The 23645-nt window shown below is 44.9% G+C and overlaps 2 protein-coding genes across 7 annotated transcripts in view; both read right to left on the bottom strand.

The window, feature by feature from the left end:
- Nucleotides 1-403: 403 nt before the first annotated feature.
- Nucleotides 404-23645, bottom strand: part of LOC117775736 (ras-related protein Rab-9A-like) — a 40517-nt gene continuing 17275 nt past the window's right edge. The window contains exons 1-3 of one of the 4 annotated variants that reach the window (XM_034609130.1): nucleotides 4253-4521; nucleotides 2284-2319; nucleotides 404-1382 (exon numbers count right to left, since the gene is read on the bottom strand). In XM_034609130.1, the coding sequence (XP_034465021.1) occupies nucleotides 707-1312 (606 nt within the window). In that variant the 5' untranslated portion in view covers nucleotides 1313-1382; nucleotides 2284-2319; nucleotides 4253-4521 and the 3' untranslated portion in view covers nucleotides 404-706. Of the gene's footprint in view, nucleotides 1383-2283; nucleotides 2325-4083; nucleotides 4186-4252; nucleotides 4522-23645 lie in introns of those variants that run through there. The other 3 variants (XM_034609140.1, XM_034609155.1, XM_034609150.1) reach the window with 3 other exon arrangements.
- Nucleotides 6062-7628, bottom strand: LOC117775679 (transcription elongation factor A N-terminal and central domain-containing protein). Of its 3 annotated transcripts, XM_034609043.1 has the most exons (3): nucleotides 7357-7628; nucleotides 6888-7183; nucleotides 6062-6854 (listed from the first exon to the last, which is right to left on the bottom strand). In XM_034609043.1, exons 2-3 carry the CDS (start codon nucleotides 7176-7178, stop codon nucleotides 6231-6233), a joined length of 915 nt encoding a protein of 304 aa, XP_034464934.1. In that variant the 5' UTR covers nucleotides 7179-7183; nucleotides 7357-7628; the 3' UTR covers nucleotides 6062-6230. The 3 variants fall into 3 exon arrangements, with proteins under 3 accessions (XP_034464934.1, XP_034464925.1, XP_034464919.1); XM_034609034.1 differs by having other exon boundaries at nucleotides 6062-7208; XM_034609028.1 differs by having other exon boundaries at nucleotides 6062-7183; nucleotides 7357-7627.

Here is a 23645-nt window from a genome sequence, read left to right as displayed (position 1 = left end):
TATTAAGATAATTAAAACATATTTAGATGCAAACAGTCATGATATAATATTTCAAAACTGTTCAGTGCAAAATTTCACTATTTAATTGTGTTGTACTGGTAGTAATTGTAATTTTTTGCCAGCATTAGCTATTTATAATCTAGAGTGTAATTTACTGTCATACTGGAGGAAAAATATTAATTGTTATAAAACATGATTTACTTGATTCAACTTAATTTGCAGCATGAACAAAAAAAAACACTTTTTTCACCCCAACTTTACTGAAGCTTCTTTGGCTACTAGCTGGTTGGTGTAATGTGGCAAGTACAACACATACATAGTGATTATTACTGAGGTATATCAAGCAATTATTCATTAGTAACTGAGGTTTGTTACTAACCACAAATAAATCTATGAAATCTGCAAAGATATATTAGAGCTTTTATTGCATTTGTTGTTCTTTATTGCTTTTCATCAAGTAATAACCGCGTCTCCACAGTTTGAGCTGGTCCACGAAGGTTCTCGGTCCCTTGATGGTAAAAAGGAAATGCTGAAAATTGGCACCGAATGTCGTCCGTTCTTTGAAATGTACCAATCTGTCTTAAAAAGGCTGAAGTGAGAAGAACACCGCAGACTGTTCAGAAGCAGCTGAGCAAACACCAGTTCCTCTTTTGGCCGAACCACAAACTGCATCAAGCATCACATGAGCTGGGTCGTTTCTCTCGGCTCAGCAGCAGCTGGGGTTCGGGCGAGTCTTTCTCTGTAAGTCCACCGTGTTGGTGTGGATGAGGTCATCAGCTCTGTCGTCCAACGCCAGAATACCACGTATCGCCTCCTCGAAGGCCGACGCCACGTTTGTAGCATCCTTGGCGCTTGTCTCAAAGTACGGGTGTCCGCCATTCTCGCCGCACCACCGCCTTGCGTCCTCCCCTGACACCTGGCGCTCGAGCACGTCCAGTTTGTTGCCCAGAACCACGAAGGGGAAGTTGTCAGGGTCCTTGACATCAGCGTAGTAAGTGAACTCCTTCTTCCAGTTGGCCAGGTTGCAGAAGCTCTGTCGGTCGTCGATGCTGAAGGTGAGCAGGCAGCAGTCGGAGCCGCGGTAGAAAGGCGTGCGGAGGCTGCGGAAGCGCTCCTGACCCGCCGTGTCCCAGATCTGCAGCGTGATGTTGTGCCCGTCCACCTCCAGCTCCTTGTTGAGGAACTCCACGCCGATGGTGTGGAAGAGGTGCGAGTCGAACTTGTTGGTGACGTAGCGGTTCATGAGGGACGACTTTCCGACGCCGCCGTCACCCAGAAGGATCACCTTCAGGAAAGTTGACTTGGACGTCATGGTCGCAGTCAGACCAATTTTAGTCTGTACGAAAGTTTGAGGACGCCAACTATGAAGGAAGGGGTTTCACCTGAGGAGCAGGAAAACTTTTAATACCAAAGAGCAAAACAACAACGTCAATTTAGAACATTCAAGCTGGTCCATCTCCTATCCACTAACATGGAGGAGGCGGGATCTATTAACCACACTGCAGCCAGCCACCAGGGGGCGCTTCAGACGCTTTGGCTTCACCTTTGGAGAGCTGTCATGTCGTCCATCTTTATTTACAATCTATAGTATGAAAGCTACACTAAGGGGGGTATAAAAACTCTTTACTGTAGTGCCATCTGGTGGAGATAACCAGAATAAAGCCATTGCAACACCAACAGATGAACCACAGAGTTGATCAGAAAATCGAAAATCGATTGCCTGGTTCCAAATCCTAATAAATTACAATTTGAAGCTTCTTTTGCCATATGATATTTAACTAAGATACAAATAACAATAATTAGAATTAACTAAACAAATTAATTCAATGATAATTCACTGACTATATTTGGGTTTTGGATATTTGATAGAATTAAACAAGCTCCATGAATACATCACTTCAAGCAATGACAAATTACATAAAGCTGTTTGACATTTTACAGAATAAAGTTATAATCAGAAGAAAACCAGACAGATTAGTTTATAATGAAAACACACGTAAGAGCTATTTAATACGCAGACTTGATCAACATCACACTTCCTGTGGGTCAGTGGCACTGAGAGCTTTCATGTTTCCTCACATGAGGACTGGAGATCAGACTAAAGTCAGTCGACTAAGCTAATCCTATTAAACAGCCACTGCCCCCTAATTACACTACGCAATAAAGGAACTTCCTACACTGCGCAACGTGTCGTGCGTGAAATGATCAGTGGAGAACAGCACATCACATGGACACTGATCACAGGACCCGTGAGTCATCAGCACCAGAAGGAAGATTCCTCACCGTTATGTCCGCACGTGGCTCATCCTGTCAGACAATCTGTGACAAGAACGAGAGAAAGTATTAAAGTTCGCTCCCACTCACAGGCTCAGCTTCTAGAAAGTGACTGATGAGGATTTTAAGTGTGAATATAATCCTGTGACACACACGGAGACTCGCTGCGATCCTTCCACCTCCGTCCCACAATAAAGCTGGGAGAAGTAGGTGGGGAATCTTAGGGAGCAGGTTTAAATGGGGGGGGGGGGGGGAGCTTTAAGGGGGGGGAGAACAGGATCAGCGCCTCCGCCACAGTTAAGATAATATGATGGAGCACCCGTCCATCACTTGCTGTCATGGTATCAGTCTGAGATACACTGGGACCAGCCAGAGACAAAAAGTGAGGCAAAAGCGTCTCAATTGCCACCTCCATGTTAGTGGATGGGACATGGACCAAACTAAAAAGTCAAATAAATCTTTCTCATGTTTTCAGTCTTTTGAGGTGGTTCTTATCCCCCTGGTGTTGGTTCAAGTCAATTGTTTGTTCACTTTACTCATTAGTTTGGTTTTAATTAGTTATTTGATGCCATAAAATCAGGGTGAAACGTAATGATTGACAGCTGACACTCACTCTTGATTGGCCGAGTGCGTGTATCGGTTGTTGTGACAATTAACAAGCAATTAATTGATTAATTAACGGTTCCTGTCATTTTTAAAGCACAAATACTATAACATCAAATTATATATGCTGGTTCTAGCTCGTAAACCATCGGTTGAACCAAACCACCAGTTGAAGATGTCACAATGGGTTCGGAGAAAAAAATAAACAATAATTATCTTTAGTTTTTTGAGGGGTACTAGGTAAAAATGTTTGCGTTACTATTTTGAATTCCAGCACCCAACCAATTCTATAAATTATCAATCAAGTCCTGCAGAAGCACTGTGAAGTTTCATGAATTCTGCAGCTCCATCATTGCCTTTACATTGTTTTTTTTATTTCACTTTAAGCTGGTAACTATACAGCTAGTAGGAAAAAGACGTTGTATAGAACGTTACACATAAAGCTCCATATGTGAACCCACGTTTCATCACTTCCTCTCTTCAACTACCTGTACATTACACAACAGGAGGTTTGGTGCAGTCTGCAGCCAATTAGGTCTAAACTGAGCAAATCTGCAGCTTGTTAGAAGAAGTTAGGTTTAAGTGAGGAGTTGAACTCTGCTGTGGACTAAAGGGGATATATTTAAAACTAGAATCTAGACAAATGTCCACTTTGTCCTGGGAAACACAGACTGTGGTGCTGTCACTTTAACATTTACAAGAGAAAATCTAAGAAGCAGTGTTGAAGCATGAGTGGACACACACACACACACACACACACACTCTGGAGTCATATGCTTCATTCAACAGAGGAGGAGGAGACTGTAAAAAGTTTACAACTCAACACACGATTACACTAAACTGAAAAATACTATAACTTTTTATGTTCAAAACGAAGGGGATGATTTCAGGTGACTCAGATTGAGTGTTTTCACATTTCTTATCAATGGATTCGATTTATAACTCCAACAACACGTGGGAACGACAACTCGAAGCAGGATTTTACTGATCACTTCCACATAAAGACACAGATCCGAGTTGATGTGATATTTGTGGCAGAAATCATTCATTTTTTCGAGATCCATTTCCGGACGAGCAGCCGAACCGGTGCGCAGATCATGTTTTGATCACAAGTCAAGTTGGAGGAAAGAGCAGGAGGGAGCATGATGGCGGAAATACAGAATCTAATTGTTTATCAGCACAGAAGTAGCACGCGATGTCACTTACATGCTCCAGCAGTGGATCCTGTGCGTATCAAAGTTTGTGCATAACGGAATGCGTAAAGACACGACGCGGCGAGTTGCTTGTCCGATAATGGGCGCGCGAAACAGCTGCACACTCACTAGGCATTTCCCCCCCACTGAGGATTAAAGTTTCAGCTTCTTAATGAACCAACCTGTGAGCACGGTGGAGCCTCCTCTTCCATGCCGGCCGGGTGCAGCTGTCAGCCGGGGACTCGGAGCTCAGGTGGTGGCCCCCGCTGCTCTGTGGCCCCGCGCAGCCGCCGGTGACGCTCATATGACCCGGGAGTGTCACGCCTCCTCTCATCATGCGCTCTCCTGGATGTCTCCGCAATGTATCATACTTCTGTCATCCGTTTAGAAAAAAGAAAGCAGACGCTTTGTCCTTTATTCTGCTGCACATCCATAAAACAAACATTTACATCTAATTTAAATCTAGATGAGGATCAGTGGGTTGAAGCAGTGGTTCTCAACCTGGGGGGGGGGGACCCTCCAAAGAGCCCCTCACTAAATACCAGGGGTCCACAGATGACTGCACAGTGATAAAATGAAATTACTCAGCTTACTATGATTTCTAAATAAAGCGAACAAAGACTATTTACTGGCTTGATAAGAGTAACAAAGTACTACATCTGCCTTTAAACCCAAACCTGTGCATGTCCCTGGTTCCCACGCCTAAGTGTCCTTGGGCAAGGGGCTACAAACCTAAATGTCCCAGCAGCAGCATAAGTGAATAATTAAAGTGCTGTGAATGTGCATTACATTTAGAATAATTTTGTTAAACACAATTGTTGAGGGCGGGTGACATTTCACGTCTATGGAACATACTGGTGAGTGATAATTCTTAGGATTTAGAACTCAAAATGGTTTATATTTAAAACCTCTCACCATGTGTCAAACTGCATGAAAATTCCATATTAAAAATAACTACCTGAGTCATTAACAACTCCATCTTCTTACCTACACCTAGGTTATCTCTCTCTGTCTGTGTGAGGTGGAGGAGGGTGGAGACAGCAGCACTGCGTTGATCTGACACACCGCTGTGACTGAAGGGGTGAAATCCTTCACACAACACAACAACCAAAAGAAAGATAGGGAGGATCTGAGAGGAGACACAACACAGAGAAACGCCACAGCGCTGCAGATACCACACACACACACACACACACACACATTCCTACTGTATCTCAGTGACGAGGGGGCTGCAGCGGCCATATCTGAAAACATGCAACTAATCACGAGAGAGGGGGATTTTCACTATGACATGTGTGGTTAAAAACCAAGTGAGGTTGTGGGAGAAAGTGAAAAACATCCTCTTTGACTGAGGAAAGCTTTATTTCTATTAAAAAAAAGAGACATTTTCTGAAACTGCAGGCCCTCGGCCTCACAGGCCCCTCGCCGTGATGTCACGCTGACGTGTCAGCGAGTCTCAGCGCCACGTCGACTGCCTCCACACACAGCGGGACCACGGGTATCCAACCCCCGAGGCCGAGGCTCAGAGGGGCAGATTACTGACTCACATGCTCCTTCTCTAAGGTCACATGTCTCATCCGCACAATCCAGTTGGCTCCAAATGAATGGGATATTGTCGGCGGAAGAATTTACCCAGCATTCACAGCCCGAGTGGCTTACAAATCAGTGCAACAGGATACTTTTCTTTCTCCTACAGATCAATAAACGCTTGCATTAGCGAGGGAGAAAGGTTAATGTTAGTGGTTCTTTCTTAAAAAAACATGTGGAAGCCAGGAAAAGTAAATGAGAGACACGCTGACGGGCAATTAGAGCGAGTGGAGGATACAGGAAATGATTCAGCGAGAAGAAGAAGATGATGAGATCTGCCTCGTGAAAAGTTGTGGTTTCAATCTGCGGCTGCAATAAACACTGACTTGGCTTTTACGCCTCCAGTTAAAGGTTTTCACCATTTCCTATTTCTGCCGCGCAAAGAAATCCTAAAAAACTTCTTGTATATGCTGCATGATGCTTCACAACTTGTGTTTCAGTGTGGAAGAGAAAATACTTGTTTTAAGCAAGATTACGATTTATCAGTTCAGTAGTATTTGCGTAATCGTACTAACAAACAACTGGAGAGGAAAACGTAGCCTCCTTCGTGGATCCAAACATCGTGACTTGGATTTAGAGACAGACCCAGCCGCTGTGGTACCACTGCTGCCCGCACGCACTGCAGGTCACAAAAGTCATAGCATCCTCATCAGCGCCGCCACGCCTCACCCACGCAGGCAGGAACAGGGCACCCCTGGACACCTGCGTCACACTACAGTCCGACCCCCCGCACCTTTTGCAGCGAATCTTCTGCGTCTGCGTCCCCTCTAACACCTGAGGAAGCTGCCTCTCGCTCACACCCCGAGACGAGTACTCCTCCCTGAGCTGCCGCAGCTCATCGCTCGCCATCTCCTTCGCCGACATGCGGGCGAAGGCCTCGGGCGTCAGGGAGCCGCTCAGGAGGCCCCGGCGTAGGTGGCCATTTTTAGGATTCCTCAGGTTGGCTACCTTGCTCCTCACGCAGGTTTTGTATTTGACCTCGCTGTGTTTGTGGAGCTCGTGGACGTGACGCTCGATGTCTCCGGCCAGCCGTGAGGCCTCGTCCTGATCAGGAGGCTCGGGGTGCAGGGCGGCGAGGAGCAGCTGAGCACATTTGTCTCTCACAGATGAGGATGCAGAGGAAGTGGGAGTCTGGAGGTCGTGTTGTTCCACTGTGGATGATGCTTCTTGCTCTGCCTCAACCTTCACACTCCCTCCGCCATCACCTGCCTGTGCTGAACCACAGGTGGGATCCTCCTCCTGCCTGGACCCCCCTCCATCCTCCTGGCTCTCCCCTTTACATTTGCTGTATTGCCTTTTCCACTTGGACAACAAGCTCTTGACCTTCTTCCTCACGCCGTCGTCCGAGCAGGTTCTCAGCAGCCTATAGAGAACCCTGACGATGTCCGTCACCTCCAGCTGCTCGGCCGTGACCTGCGATTTATCGAGGTCACCGAGGAGGGTCCAGATGTTCCCGTAGCTTCTGTCCGAGGTCATTTTCTCGATCTGCAGCGCACAGTGAACCATTTCTTTGGCATCCATGGCATCTGGAGAGATTAAATAGTTAAGGTCCTGAATGCAAAAGATAAAGACGCTTAACTTTTGAGAAAAGAACCAGTAAAAATCTTAAATTTAATGTGCAGGCCTTTGCCACAGATGCAATTTGCTCCATTATGCAGTTTGAATCTATTGAAATTGATTCATTTCTATGATTGTTTACCTGAATTCTCTCATGGTTCTTCTGCTTCTTCACACAAGCAGGAATACACAAAAACACGTCCGCATGGGAGCGGCCATGTTGAATTGTGTCATGCCGTCAAAGGCAGTGACGTTGCCCGCCTTGGCCTCTAGATGGTGCTGCAGCCTCAGAGAATCAGAGACTCAGTGTGAGTATGAAGGGGTCGGGATGGGTTTCTAGCTCTGGAGCTGAATGTACCTGAAGCTGACACACAGAAAACACCTCCTTTTAAATGACATTTCTGTTTTTATCAAAGTTCAATTGTTGTACAGTTTGTAACTTCGAGAAACGTTATCGAGCATCAGGACCAATACAGTGGACAGACAAGATTGCAGGTATATATTGGTTATAAGACAATAAAGTCACACAGCTTATTAAAAACACATATTTGCACCATCACCTCCTGTCACATGTCTCTAGCAGAAGTTAAATAACAGTGAATGATGTGACACAGCGAATAATCTACCACAGCTTTCTGGATTCTAGACATTTCAGCTTCGTCCAAGGTCAACACCGTCAGGTCGGCTCAAACTATTTACACAGATTCGATTCGTTTCCGCACCAAAAATCAACAAATTCAATCGAAATGAATTGATTTCGGGCTTTAAAACCTTCACTTGTCAGATTTTTTCAAATACATCTGCGGAGTTAAGGCAAAACAAAAACCTGCCACCTCAATAATTTCAGGACAGCGCCTTAAGGGAAAGCACATCTGTCAGGATGTTATTGATGGTTGTGCCAAGAGTCGTGAACACAGACAATGAGACATCCGGTTTGTAATCTGTACAAACGTCCCTTTGGAAACACTCCACTGAAAAACCTGGCCGAGTTTGTTTCCTGAAACTAGACACAAACCGAACCAGAGAGCCAGTTAAGTCCAGGAAAGTACACCCCTGTCAAATGATATATCATCATCCAGACAGATACCTCCATGTGATACAGACGAGCAGGCTGTCATTATGTAACCGACGCTATGACATCACCCTCTTAGACATATATTAAACATTTGCTTTCAGGATTCATGCAGCCGGGGCCGATAGCGGTGGAGGCCCTCTGGGAAAACTGATGCTCTGTCTCCTCCTGTAATGGCTTCTGGCTCTCAAGTCTTCAAGCAGCAGCTCTTAAAACCCCAAATGGACATTTGAGCTTCTATAGGAGGCGTTTGAGCAGCGTCACCGTCGAACTTTTCTTCTGAGAGTTTTTCTGCCGCCTACGTGCAAAGGAAGAGGTTTGTTTTTTTTGCCTTTCAGGTTGAAGTTAAGTGGATTGAACCCGTGACCTTTCAGTCACAAGAGGGTCTCACACCTCAAGCTGTGTGTTGCCTCTGCAGTGTGTGTGTGTGTGTGTTGCCTCTGCAGTGTGTGTGTTGAGATGGGTGGGGTCCAGCTCAGCCTTCAGGGAACATATGCAACAGACAAAACAGAAAAAAAGACCCTCTTCTACCAGTCGACAGCCGACACACCGCAGGCCCCCTGCCTTTTGTTTTTCCACACATGACTGGAATTCCCGAAAACACTCACAAGGCTCCTCGGATCTTATCAAATAATGGAATGGAATTTTACCAGCCTGCCGCAGCTGTGGTGGGTTCTCGCCAATAGGTGGCGCTCCCTGCACTGCTGCTGAGCTCAATGGAGCTCTGTGAGGAAGTGGAGTCCTGCTGTATCACATCCTGCTTTTGTTTGTCTCCGCCTCTTGTGCAGACCACGCCACACTTGATGACATGTACACATAACCGTTTACACACACATGCACGCACTTACACACACACGCACACATGCAGGCACCCACACACACACACAGAGCCCCGCCCTGAGCTTGAGGAGGTGGGAGGCCTTCTTGTTAAACTGATCAGTTTCTTCATGGGCAGACATTCATGACAACATGGTAAGTCCCTGCAAGCCCCCCCCCACACACACACACATCAAGCACAAGTGTGTGTCGCACTGCATGAACGTGTGTGTGCCCGAGACACAACACACTAAAGAATAAAAGGTTTTCAAAATGAGTTCTATCATAGATTAAGAAGGAAAATACCCACATTCTGATTATGAAGGGAGTTCTGTCAATATTCCACCTATCTAGTGAGTGCAGATCTATTCTGAGGGGTTTTTCTATGGTATGCATGACAGGTCTAAACGGCCTTTGTCCTGTTCTGGTCACAGAAATCCTGTCTCTAGTTTCAGGGATTAGATTTTCTCATCGCACTGAATCTTACACATTTCATCCTTAAAGATATAACGTGTAACAATTCCTCATTGAAATGTCTAAATACGATTAGAAAGATGTTTTACATTTTGTTGACTTGTGGACTCACATTATCCAAAATGTTAATGTTCAAAACTTCATATCCACTTCTCCTTTAACTTCTGGGGTAAATGAAGGAAACACACACTGTGTTAGCTAGTGAGTCAGTCGAACATGATTTTCACTTGAGTTGCATCAGGTACGTTTTCATCAGCGATGGTGGTGAAGACTACAACTCCCAGGATGCCCTGTGCTGCAGGACGTCATCAAACAAAGGGTCTTTGTTTACTGATTTGATCGAGTGGCCGCTATTGTACTTTTAACTTTATCTTGCATCGGAGCAAAGTTTAAAAAAAAGCTTTATTTTATATAATCACGCTATAATTTAGCCTTTGTTAGCTTAAGATTTGAAAAGTGACAGTTTCACTTTGTTGTGAAAGTTATTATTACTATTCGAATAATATATTAAGAATAACATGATTTTAAACTCTTCATACTTTGCTTTTTAACTGTTACTAATGACAAAGGACAATTTTCTTGCAGATTACAACCCAGTACTTTTCATACAGTCCCTTAATTGATTTTTATTCCATTGTTATTCAGCCACGATGACGACGACAGATTTATTGTCTTGTTGCTTTGTCCCTTTAAAACTCACTGGAGTTCACAGAGCTGAGGGTTTCATGCTGCGAGAGAAAAATCAACCTCTATTTTGTGTCTGTGCCTAATGCTCTTGACAGTGTGTGTGTGTGTGTGTGTGTGTGTGTGTGTGTGTGTGTGTGTGTGTGTGAGGGGGTGTTTCTTGGCTGCCCCCCCACCCACCCACCCACTAACCCACTCATGACCTTGAGACTGATCCCAGATGACTTGGATGGACTGAATGTCTTCTCTGTGTTTCTGTTTAACTGAAACTCTTGTGTTTCTCAAGTTTCTATTTTGGACTGAAGACTTTGGACTGAAGTGTCGCAGTCGCTGGGTGTTTGGTTTTTACTTGTAGCTTTGTCCTCGTGCAGGAAATGAGTCAACGACAGAAACTATCACGACTGTTTTTGTGTGTCCGCTCCGGCTGATCATAATATTGTCCTTTCCTGATAAAACTTGTCAAAGCTTTATAAAGAAGTTGAACATGTATCAGCTTGAGACAGAATCACAAGATACGGGTTTGTTGTCATTGGAGGAAACTACAGTTCATGTTGTTATCTCCGTTAATCCATTAAACCAAAGGCAGTGACCTGAAATATTAAAGTAAAAGTATTGATTTTAATAATCTTCCTCACACACATGACTTCTCTCCTCTGTGCTTGTGACCACGTTCCCTCCGAGCGCACCAACATTTATCCACTTTGATTCGTCGCATTTGTTTTCCCATGAACCCCTCCTCTCTCTCCCACACACACGCTCGGCCTCATGGGAAACCCTCCAACAGTGGGACTGTGGGTTACAAATAAACCACATCCTCCCATGTTGGTCCCAGTTGTGCAGCATCTACTGGGCTGAACGTTTTCAAAGGGATCACAATGGAGGCGGCGAGGCTCAAAGTGCAAACTGGTGCACAGGTGTGTGTGTGTGTGTGTGTGTGTGTGTGTGTGTGTGTGTGTGTGTGTGTGTGTGTGTGTGTGTGTGTGTGTGTGTGTGTGGTTGGGGGGGTGTTCAGTTTGGTTCAGCTGTGTGTGGGTTCAACTTAACGTGGCACAGGATGAGCGTTTCCGTCCTAACAAGTAGCATCAGCGAGCTCTTGGCGAGCAAAGGAATAGTCTTAGGAAAAGTTTATAAAAGTTTAAATGCTGAACTTAAGAGTAAATGAACAAAAACTCATATAGCACCTTTAAATATGTATAATTTCAACCTCTGCAGCAATCTTTGCATTTCAAAGGAGAAATATAACTTACTCATCTCTATCAACTATAGTTAGGCTATGGGGGGGGGGTCAATCACAGCTCTGGTGGCCTCCACAGTCATTGTTACAGGACGTGTAAAGTCACACAGAACTTCCTTTGTTCCTGTTCCTCCTGTGTGTGTGTGTGTGTGTGTGTGTGCACAGTTAAATACCTACTTGCATGACGCAGTTTAAACAGGTGTGATCCAGCTCATGAAAGATAAGAGCTGAATGTGCTATTCGTGATAACTGAGTGTGATTTAGAGCTGTGACATAACATCGTGGTTTTGCTGCTGTTTAAACACACAAAAGTCTCACATGAGAGAATTAATCATTTAATTTGGGTTTTTCTGTTTTGTTGTGAGAGTCAACACAAAGAACGTTTCTCCTCTTTGTGCAACGCGTCTATCAAAGCTATGTACAAAGTTGTTTTTTCTCCCCAAAATGGAAAGAGACAGCATGTACTGTCCTTTTTACATTTTTAGCCAGCGACCTCCTCCTCCTCCTCCTCTTCCCATCTCCTCCACTTCCCTGGAAGTTCCCATTAAGTGATTGAGTCCCACATATCCCACAGTTTAGTCATGGACCTGCAGTGTTTGCGGACAGGACCCTCATAGTCTTTACTCCTCTCACCTTTCATTCCTCTTTTCTACCCTTTGCCTCCTTCTCCTTAATTTCCTGCTCTTCTCCTCCTCCACGTCACTGCTCCCCCGGCTCACACATTCCTCCCCACCCACATCCTTCATTTCTCCCTATTGGCGCCTGTCCTCCAATTCAGCCGTCTGATGGACGTGCAATCGGGAGGTTGGAGAATCCGACTGTGTGTTGAAAGTGGATCTGAAGACAGAAGAAAGTGTGAAAGAAACAGTCGGATGAGGTGTGTTTGCAGACTGTGATTGGACACAAGCCAAATGGAAATCTACACACACACACACACACACACACACACACACACACACACACACACACACACACACACACACACACACACACACACACACACACACACACACACACACACACACACACAAATTCCTGTGTGGTCATGCACCAAAGACATCAACAGCCAACTGAGAACAAGAGTCTCTGCCTCACTGTTTACGGCTTTGAGTAACCAATACAGGAACACACACACACACAGAACCCCCCACCACATACACACACACACACACACAGACCAACACACACACTGTTTCATTTGAACCTTGAGATGAGGCCGTCAAAAAGGAGGCAATCGCACCTTCAGTTATTTGCACTGAACAAGAATAAAACCACTTTCACTTCCATTGGCTTTACAGTAGCTTTGGAAAGAGGAAATAGCCAAAATTGCGGTCACAAGTATATAAACACACACTTGCTCATTTCATTTGAGCAGCTACAGCCTAAATTGTCCAACACAGATTTAATGTCTCCACTTGTCCTGCTGCTCCACTACATTTCAACACGGCGCAGACAATGACGACGTCTTTAAAGCTGCTGACTCGATGGACTCTCGGGGGGAAACTGCGGCGAATTCAATAAACCACGATCTTGTAAATACCACTTGAGGCCACAATTGCTGCCAGGCAGCAGAAGTCACGTAGCCTCTGCTTCCAGGACTCGAAAGTAGCTTTTCTCAGGTTCAGGGACTTTCATTTTTATGCGGTTTTCATACCAGTAGTGTTCACTTAGAGGGAAAAATTGATTTGAAGATAATTTAGTGGAATTAAACAAACATAAAGGAGATGAGGGTTGAAGTGATCAGGAAAAGCAAACTCTCCAAACATGCTCGGTGTGAACAAACACCCAAAAACCATCTCTCGTCCAACCCCGGACTTCTCACACACGGCTCGGTTGTTGGTTCTTGGCTCTGTGTGTGTGTTCTCGTCACATATTTGACCTCTGAACTGCTGATCGTGTGGAATCTGTGGTGGGATACAGACCAGGGAGAAGCCGCTGGATCTTGTCTGCAGATAAAAACTATTAAAGGGATGAATGCTGGGCTTTCAACAGGGTTTGCATAGATGAGACCAACACATACACACAACTCTAAGTGGGGACATCTGAAGGTCATGCTCTCTTCATTCCCCTCAGCTTTGAACCTATGTTGGTCTGCTGGTCTGAGGTTAACCAACGTGTCTCACTTCCTTTTCAGACCCTTGTTTCCAAATTAAGAGGAAGCAACACTAAACAGGAAGATGGTGAGCAGAGCCAGAGCCTCACGTTGAGTCTCGATAGCTTATATTACTGAAAATGATACAACTTGCACAAAATACATTTTACAAATACACTTTCAAATACACTTTTCCTCAGAAGAAAACTTTGTCAGAGTGACTTTTTGCAGGTGTGACTTTGCACAATAGTTAATTGTGCGTAGTAACAGTTGTTGAAACCCAGCAGCTGTGGTCAGGAGCGGAAAAGGGTCAATGGTTTTCTCCACACAGGGCAAAGGTTCACAAGGTCTGCCCTCAACAGAGACACATAACAGCGAACATGTGAAAGAAAGAATCAGGGGAAAGATGGAGAAAAAAGTGGAGAGGAGGAGGGAAAGAAACCAGATGATGTCATATGTTTCATAGTAAGAGACGGACATGAAGTCGGAGCAAACACACAAGCATCACTCCTCTTTTTCTCTTGGAGTCAGAGTGAAATGCTGAGGCTCTGAGCAGCAGCTACCCAGAGGCCTCGGGTTTCAGCAGATGTGGCAAACTGGCCTTATTTGGCTTCACATGGATGAAAACAAAAAGGAAGGATGTGAGTTTTCAGAGGCCAAAATTCCTCATCAGGTTTTTATCAAACCAAGACTGATGTGGAGCAGCAGCCATACAAACTCAGTGGGTCTGCTATGAAAGCTGAATGAGATTTATCAAGTCAGCTTCTTGACTCCTGAAGTTTCTGGCCTCTGATGGTTTGATGCTGAGCTGCATTCTTGTTTAATTCTAGGAATCGTGAGTGTAAAGGTTTCTTTGTCCGTCACCGAGTCCTCAGAACAAAACTGTTCATTTTGACACATTCAGACACGTTCTGACAAAACAACCAACAGGAAACAGAACAGACACCTCATTGTCTGCTGCCTGCTCGACGTTTTCAGAAATAGTCGCCCCGCTGTTATCAGGCCTGGGTCACACTTCCTGTCCTTTTTCCTGCACTTGAATTCATGCAAGGATAAGCCCGGAATTATAATAATTTTATATTATATATATATAAGGGTGAAGTATCAAAAGCAAAGTTGAAGAGGCTTCATATGAGTTGAATTGATCTTGAAGACCATTGGCTGGAAGTTAAACTAAATGACTGCAAACTGCTCTACATCAATATCCCCACAGAGATAGTGCACAGATATCTAGTCATTAAGGATGATGCATCCATCCGTCCATTATCAGTCATAGATTTCTCAGCATTTGTTATTGAGCGTAGAGAGAAGTCGCTCGGCTGAAAATCCACACGCTCCCACTTCCTTCTCGGAAGAGCAAATGCAGAAGTGGAGGTGGTTCAGTGAGCTCGCTCTCAGTTCTGTTTCTGAGCCTCTTCATCCTCCTCCTCCTCATCACTTTTATCAGCAGTCACAAATTGAGGGCTATTCCTGCTTAAGCCTTTTTTATTAAAAAATAAAACAACACATTCTCATTCGATCCAGCGTTTCAATTGATTTTCATCACAAACTATAATAGAAAACATGTGATGGAGAATTTGGAGCTTTATGCCAGTGGAACAGAGAAATCTATCATCAGAGGAGGTGAAGCTGTTTCTGAGGTGCAGTGAAATAACAGCAAAGCAGAAGAAAATTTAATATAATGATGATATGTTTTTCTTTATCACATCCCAGGCCTCTGTAATCTACTGTCTGCCTCGTACATGGTCGGACCACACATCAGTTCTTTCTTTGAGCATGATCCGACCTTCAGCTTTCATCCCTGACATGAGGTCACTGGTGACATGATGCGACTTGATGTCTTTGTTTGTTGTTGTTTTTTTATGGAAAGTCGACCACAATGCATCAAATACATCTGAGTGTCACCCAGTTGAGTCCCCCTGAGAAATCACATTTTAATCTGCTAGATCTGCATTTTCATTTGGATCTGCACCAAATTTCACACACTCAGATATCAGTCCCTTAAATATATCAGATTTTTTTGCCCCATCAAGATCCATGAATTATTCCCTGGGAAACTGGTGAAGACAGTGGAAAAATCTTGGAAAGTGCCAAGGTGCACCTTTCTGGTAACCTTCTGAATGAATAACAATCACACACGCCTCAGTTACACAGTAACTAGAAGGTAGTTGTCGTAGTGTTTGTCCCTTGGGACACTCGGCTCGTTCCCAGACGATCGAACCAATTAAAACAAGACAATTGCAGCGTGTTAATGTGCATTGACACGTAGGCTCACGTGTTTCTGTGTAAACCGCACTTAGGACAGTTTAGGGCGGAGAAAAGAAAATCTTTTTCTAAGCATTTTCCACAAAATTCAATGACTTTTCAGGCCAGAGTTAATGTCCTCGCCATAATAAACACGGCCCCTCCCACATTCCTGACACAATGGCTGCTCTCTCTACCAAAAACAGAGGTTGTGCAGCTCAGGGCCGAACGGTCGAGGGGAGAGAGAACAGCTCCACTTGATGTGGTAACGTATTGTCCTTGTAATGTGCAGGTTATCAGGCTGGTTTCAGTGTAACAGAGGAAGGGACGGCCCACATTCCTTCGCGCTGACCTCAGGCTTGACAACTGTTTTCCCTGCTCTAAATAACCCAAAAGTGGGAACGTGAATCCTAACGCGGGCTGACGCATTAAAAATGAATAAAACCAGGCCCGCTTTGCGTGAAAGTGGATTTTTCCAGCTTGAAATCTTCACCTTCCTAATTCTAGGGAAGAAATGTGCCGTTACTTATTCCTCACATTCTTTCTCTTCCCTGGAAGATGCACTCCTCAGCCAAACCAATCATTAGCTGCAACTACCAGAGTTGAGAGGCCAAACTGAGAAATTCCTGCACAGAAAACCAGACTTCGTTCACTCTTGTCCAAATATGGGAGCATGCTGGCACACAGCAAGGAGGGAGAAATGAGGTAAGAGCGACAGATAAGAGCTCGTAGGTGTGTGCGTCCCAAAAGGGAAAGAAAAGCTTGTTTTCTGACGCCCATGCGATGACAACCAGCAGACGACCTCTGACCCCAGGTGGAGCCGCACAGCAGCCACAGTTCAAACAGTGAAAGGGGCCTTGATGCTCGCTGCACCTGCTGTGCTCAAACCGACGACTTGTTTCCAGCCACAAAGACGTCCTCACACTCATGCATATTTATTTTCTCCCTCATATTTTACCTGCCACTGTCGATTCATCACGCAGCTCACACACACACGCACACAACATGAACAACAAAGCCTCCTAATGAGCAGGAATGCCCCACAGAGCACCAGGTCTCAGCAGGGGGGTCCTCTCATTGGTCGTCTGTTGTCCGCGCCCAACGGCGCCCCCCAATCAGACAATAGCACGCCTGGCTTTCTCTGCCACGGGCGCGTTAATACTGTACAGCGAGAGACGGAGAAGAAAACACAAGCAGAAAGGAGGCAGGAGGCAGGAGGGGAGATGGGTGATGGTTTGGAGGGGGAGTCACTTCAACTGCAAGATGGACTCTCTCTCTCTCTCTCTCTCTCTCTCTCTCTCTCTCTCCACTTTAGCACCAACTTTACAGTTGGAGAGAGCGTTATCAGCTGAGGGGCATGAGGGTGGAACTGACGCTACACTTCCTATCTAAAGATAAAAGGTTGCACAATACAGTTGTTCAGGCCAAACTTGGCACTGTCACAAGAAAACAACCATCAAGTAATTTAAATTTAAATTGAGTCAGTGAGAGAGAATCCACCAGAGCAGTAAGAGCATTCCATCTTCTTTTAATTCTGTCTCCTCCATCAAGGCCCAACAGTTGCTTTAGGGTCAAGCTGCACCGGATTACACACATTCACAGATATCAGCCCCCGAAATCTGCCAGTTCATCCAGTTCCATTAATTACGCTCTTGACAAATTGGTGAAAATGCCTGTGTCCCATCCTTCCACTAAGTTTCAAGAGAATCAATTCAGTAGTTTTTGCCTAAAACTGGTGACAGACAGACAAACGGCAATGAAAACACAACCTCCTCGGCAATCAGCTTTTTTCTTGAATCTTACAGAATTTAGTGGCTTAGTCATGAGCACAAGTGTGATACAACTTCAGTCATTACGAAGGCACGTGGGACGTAGAAGTAGGAAAATAATCAATGTGAAAACTGAGCTTATGTTAATAGCATATTCAAACAGAACAGGGAGTGAGAGCCACGCTGGAAAACTGGCCTCACATCCACTGCGGCCCGAAAAATCTATTTAACTGTTTTACTGCCTTAATCTCCCCTCAGTGCAATAAACTCAAGTGTTAGTTTCCACATGCCCGCTGCCTTACAGCATCGACCAAACATCCCAAGCACACGCAGATTCATACGTCACGATTAATTCACATACAGCGTGTGTGATGACATAAGTGGAACAGAAGTGGTTACAGTCGCTCCCATCTGCTGCGGCGGCCCGGTCTAATTTCTGAGGAATGCACAACAGGAGACGTTGCTGGCTCGGGGAGGAGGAATGTTTAATATATTACAGCCGGCCAGGTCGAATTATGTGTGTGTGTGTGTGTGTGTGTGTGTGTGTGTGTGTGTGTGTGTGTGTGTGCATGCAAGATTGAAGGACGAATGAAGACAAAATTTGTCTAGAGGGACAATGGCAAGTCTATGGTCTAATTGTGTGTGTGTGTGTGTGTGTGTGTGTGTGTGTGTCAGGGATTACATAAGAAGACGTCCGATTGGCTGCTTCTAAGCATGACAACTGGACCGGTCTGCACAGATGCATCCCGGTGGATTATGGGTAATATTGGAAAGCAGCATCCAGGGCAGACTGTCTGACTGACTGTTTTCTCAGGGGCCGGAGGCTTTATTGATATTAATACTAACATAGATGCAGTGGCTGCGAAAGGACAACAAAGAGATCCATTCTTTATTTGTGCAGCGGTTTTCAAAATAAAAGCCCCACGGTGTTTTTCGGGGTAGAACTATAAACAGAGCCGGGAAGAGAAACAAGCTGACACAGTGATGGGCACTTGAGACAGGGTTACATAAAGTTGCGTAAGGGGTTTCTCGTTTGTTGGTCAAATCTGTCTGGACGTATTTTTGCATAAAAACTGTGTCCACTGTGACGTCATTCATTGGTTTGTTGAGTGTCAATCAAATGCTAATATCCTCGTTCCCATGCATATTGTAATTTATCGTCTGTTTTTACGCTAAGCTGGACAATAATTCACAAAAATGAACATCGTACCGTATTCAAGGCAACTGGGATCGCCCTCTGCTGGTTATTTGAGAGAATGCAGGTTTCAGGCACGTCCACATTGGCTTCATTTTCTGTACCTGGAGTCAATGTGCATTTAATCTATATTCTAAGCCTCAAACCTTTTAGTGGCTGGTTCCTATGGCGATGGCCGACCAACACCGGAGCTTCCACTGCTACTTGATGTTACTTTTGCTGCAGTATTACTTTAAATATCGAATCAAAAACACTCCGACTTCCGCACAACGAAACCAGAAGTGCGAAACTTATTTCTGGGTTTTTGGACTCATTCCTAAAATTAACAATAAGAAGCACTGACCTCAGCTCTCTGCACATTACCCTGTGAAAGAGTGGAGAAATCGTAGTTTCACCGTAACACCAATACGTTTTAAACCACACAGCACGATCTCCATCCAAGCCAGCGTCAGAAATAAACTGTCTCTTCTAAAATGCCTGAAAACAAGTGTTTCTTAGCAAACAACCTATTTCAGTTCATTTCACTGTGAAGCTGAATTCTGCAAACAGCCACATTCTTTACATTACTGGGAATTTCTGACGTGTAAGAAGAGGACAGAAGACAACGGTGGAGAGAGAAGCAGGCCTGTGCATGTTTTGTCCCTGATCTTATGCTGCAAAGACACACACACACACACACACACACACACACACTGCCTTTGAAGCAACAAACGGAGCGAAGGTCCAAACACTCCCCCGCTGGGCCTGAAGCAAATCGGCAGAGCAGCTAGTTTGAGTCCCAGCCATCGATTTCTCCAGCCATCTGCTCCCTTTTGGCCCGGCCGAGCATTCCCATGACAACGCAGTGTTGATAAATGGAGGACAGGCCCATTTAAGTCGACAATCTGCTCTGTGGAGAAGTTAATTCTCTCCTGCTTCTTTTGTACGTGTATTAAAATGTCTGCCGGTGGCCGCTGATATGGCCCCAGATGAGCTGTAATCCTGGATCAACGTTCTCCAAACAGACGGGAACGGGGCTTTTATTTTTTTTTCCAGCAATGAAAAACAAGTTGTCATTGGTGCCCATGGATGTTTAGAAAGTACACTTTGTTTTAAATAAAACCCCCTGACATGGAACCTTTTTTTCTGTTTCAATACAAACCGGATCACTTACAATTAGGATTAAGAGGAAGTTGTGGTTTAACAATGTATTTCAGGCCCAATGAGAAAAACAAACAATGCTCCAGTTCCCATGAAAACAGGTTACTCCTTTTGTCTGTAAGGAGATCCCCTTTCATGACCTTTTCCTCTGGCGATGTAACCACGAGTTTCTAACTCCTCAGGGGCTCATGAGCTCCCACTCACGTACACAAACCTCCTGTCTTAGTGAAGGTATTGCTGAGATGTTTAGTTTCCCTGGGCTGATACTTTATAAAACACAAGCTCTTGATTTAAAGGGATAAAATGCATCTTTAGCTTGTATCAAAATCACAGGCGATGAATTTAAAGTGAAGTAGCGGTGAAGTGAGTCTCTAGTTTCAACAGACAGACGTAATAATGGGGTTTCAGGGCTTTAATTTACTGATAATTACAGATTGTATACTTACAGCAGAGGTTATTTAAAGACAGCATCTCTCCAGATAAACCAACCAGGCTATAACCTTACTAACCAAGCAGGGATTTCACTTTTTGAGTTATATTTCAATTTGGAAATAATTATATTGCACATATGTTTTTATTGCTATGTTCACATTTCCTGGCTGTTAGTTTGTTATTAATAATCGCTCTTTTCCTCCAAGTCAGCAGGACGAGAGATGAGCGTATTCCCTGAAACGACTTCTCCTTTAACGTTAAGTCAATTTAAAAGAACAGTTATTCATTCGGCTTCGGTAAAACAGCAAAGTCACAGGACGTTTTTATATTCCGAGCACGTCTGGGACCCCCTGCTGACTCAGCATAATCTCCAGTGGGCGACAGTGTCAGATAATAAATGCTGTAAAATGTTACTTGTCAGTTTCAATTCTGACAACAGCAGGAAGCAGAAAAGTTGGATTGGGTTGCCCAGAGAAACCTCAAACCCTTATCTGTGTGCGACTGTCTGGCTGTGGTTATGTAAGATCCACACACACACACACACACACACACACACACACACACACACACACACACATCTGCTTGACAGGACTCGCACAGCTACTGTATCTGAAGTATCTGGCATCTCTCCCCCCCCCCCCCCCCCCCCGTCTGATCAGCATCTTGTCAGCCTGGATTAGTGTTTGTGTGTTTTCTCCGACTGTCTGGGGGAGTCGGAGCCAATGAAGACGCGCCCCATTAACATGCGTCTGGAATCCCTTTACAATACACTCAGCAAGCCAAAACATAACATGAAAACAGCATTGGGGCTCATTTGTGCTCGTAGACAGACGTGCACGGAGCCTGCTGTCCGTACTCTGCGTTCGTTTTATCGATATTTACGCACGAGGGGACGAAACGGTAACGTACTACCGGAAATCGTGAGTTGGGCAGTGTAGCTAATAGTCCAAGAGAGACGACCATAAAGACAACAGATCTTTTTAAAGCGAGATTTAGGGAGTTGGACAACCGCCGTTTTCAACTATGCCTCTTTCTTAACGTCACAAACTCTCGACTGTGCACTGCCCTCTAGTGGATGTATTCCTAAATAACCATGCCATCGTATAGGACGCATATAAGTGAATGTGGCATCTTTTAAACACGAGACTTTAGACGACAAATTCTGCCTCGTTACGTTGACTTTTAAGGTCGGGTTTAGCAACTGGCATGAAAGCTGCAAACATTACGCTCTTAAGCCAACACTTCAAATCGTCTTAACCATGAAAGCATCCTAAGCTGCTGCTGCTGTCTGGAACATGTCTGTCCTGTTGAAAGCAACGAGAGAGAAAAAAGCAAGAAGTCATTGTGCAGAAAGCTTCCCTCTCTCACTGTTGCTAGAAGCACCGGTTGTCCTATTTATCTGCACCGCGCCCCCCCGGCCAAACCACTTCACCCACCCCCCCGCCCCGGTAACCGTGCACTCCCCGCTGCCGAGCCCCGATATGACATAGATGTGCAGGGGAGAGAATCCATTTAGCAGCGCTGTTCCCGTCCCTGTGTAAATTGATTGGCGTCCAGTGGCCACGGGCTGCGAACGGGGCGATCTGTCTGCTGGACGCAGGAATGCGAGACGCTGCCAGAGCCCAACATCAGCCTTTTGTTTCCGTGTCATTAGCTGACAATCGGACTGAGACGGCAGAAACTTGGACTCCAGCACTTAACACTGAATGTAAACAAGGTGAATTAAGGAGTTTTCTGTTTAAAGACGTTGTTTGACTTCAGCTCGAGGCCGTTTCAAGCCAATCTGGTATTTGTCCCCACTTACTGTCACAGTGTCAACACACTTTATCGGTGTTCCCTTCGGTTAAAACACACAGGACTTCAAAAGATACTGTAAACACTCTGGAGCCATTTTGTCCAGGCTACATCACACTGATAAACCCACTGTGTTTGGAATTAGGACTTTAAGATCATTGCAGCCGCTTGCATGCTGAGCGCGGAGGCTGCAGAGCTTCACTCTCAGGTTTTGTGCAAAGCTGCAGGAAAAGCAAGTTGAATGTAGATGTAACGATGCCAATATACATTTGTACTATTTAATTACACAAAATCTGGCGTGTCAAGGCCTCCATAGTCAATATATATGGAACGTCCAAGACAAGATGCTTGTTTTACGTGACTTTTTGGTACGCACAAAGATCGCCGACAAAGATACTCACGATCTGGTCCATTTCATCATACGAGCTACATAGATAGAATAATAATAATAAACTTTATTTGTATATATATTCTGCGTTCTGCATATATGAAAGACACTATTTTCTGGACATTTTCTGGAGTTTGTGTCAGAAAACAGCTCTAATCTATACTTTGCCACACACTAAACTAAATGTGCCTCTGTAAATACACAATGCCACAAAACCCGTCGTCCTTACATCGTCTTCTTAACACAGAGGCTAAAGAAGCACGACCGACAGCAGAGGACACACACTCCTCACAGGCACCGTCAACATTCTGTAGCTGAGTGAAACCCGTCCACCTCGATCACACACACAGTTTGTTAGACTTGTTGTGGAAAGACAGACATTGAGGGTGGGCCTGTTTTCTGGGAAGTAACCCAGCTCTGACCTCTGGGAAGGAGAAGCATGGGGAAGGGTGGATGGAGGAGGAGGAGGAGGAGGAGGAGGGAGAATTCTTTAACTGGCTTTCTCTACGCCTCCTTCCCAACCCTCACGTCTCTCTGCTTCTCATGCTAATCCTCTGCTCTCGTCTCTCATCGGAGGTGAGGGTTAAATAATGTTCATTCCTTTTTAATCCTGTGAAAACATGAGGGAGATCGAGCCCAGATTCAATATTTTGGCTGCAGGAGCGAGGAGCGAGTTTCATTTCACACATCGTCACAGGGTTGATCTAAGAGAAGCTGTTAAATTCACTTGAAATCTTCTTCTGAGATTTGTTATTACAGCGCGGCGGCGGCGGCGGCTCAAATTCCCTCCCTCCCCACCTTAATTATTCCCGCCTACAAGCAGCGCGGTCCGCACCACATCAGAATGCTAATCTATTGAGCAACAGATGGGACGAATCCTCAGTTTCCCCCCCGTGCCAATCCAAACATTTACATTCTGATGAGAGCAATTTGAGAACACGAGGCCTGAATCTGACTTTTTCTTCTTCTACTCTACCACGTCGCAGGAAGAATTAGTTTTTTATTAGAGAGAGAGAGAGACGTCAGCTGATTGAGGGAGGAGAAAAGCTGCCGTCAACTTTCATTTCAGCGTCAATCTTCATTAGATCTTTACATCT

This window comes from Hippoglossus hippoglossus, chromosome 2 (genome assembly GCF_009819705.1).
Source record: "Hippoglossus hippoglossus isolate fHipHip1 chromosome 2, fHipHip1.pri, whole genome shotgun sequence".
Classification (NCBI taxonomy): domain Eukaryota; kingdom Metazoa; phylum Chordata; class Actinopteri; order Pleuronectiformes; family Pleuronectidae; genus Hippoglossus; species Hippoglossus hippoglossus.
This window is presented reverse-complemented; position numbering and strand designations above follow the sequence as displayed.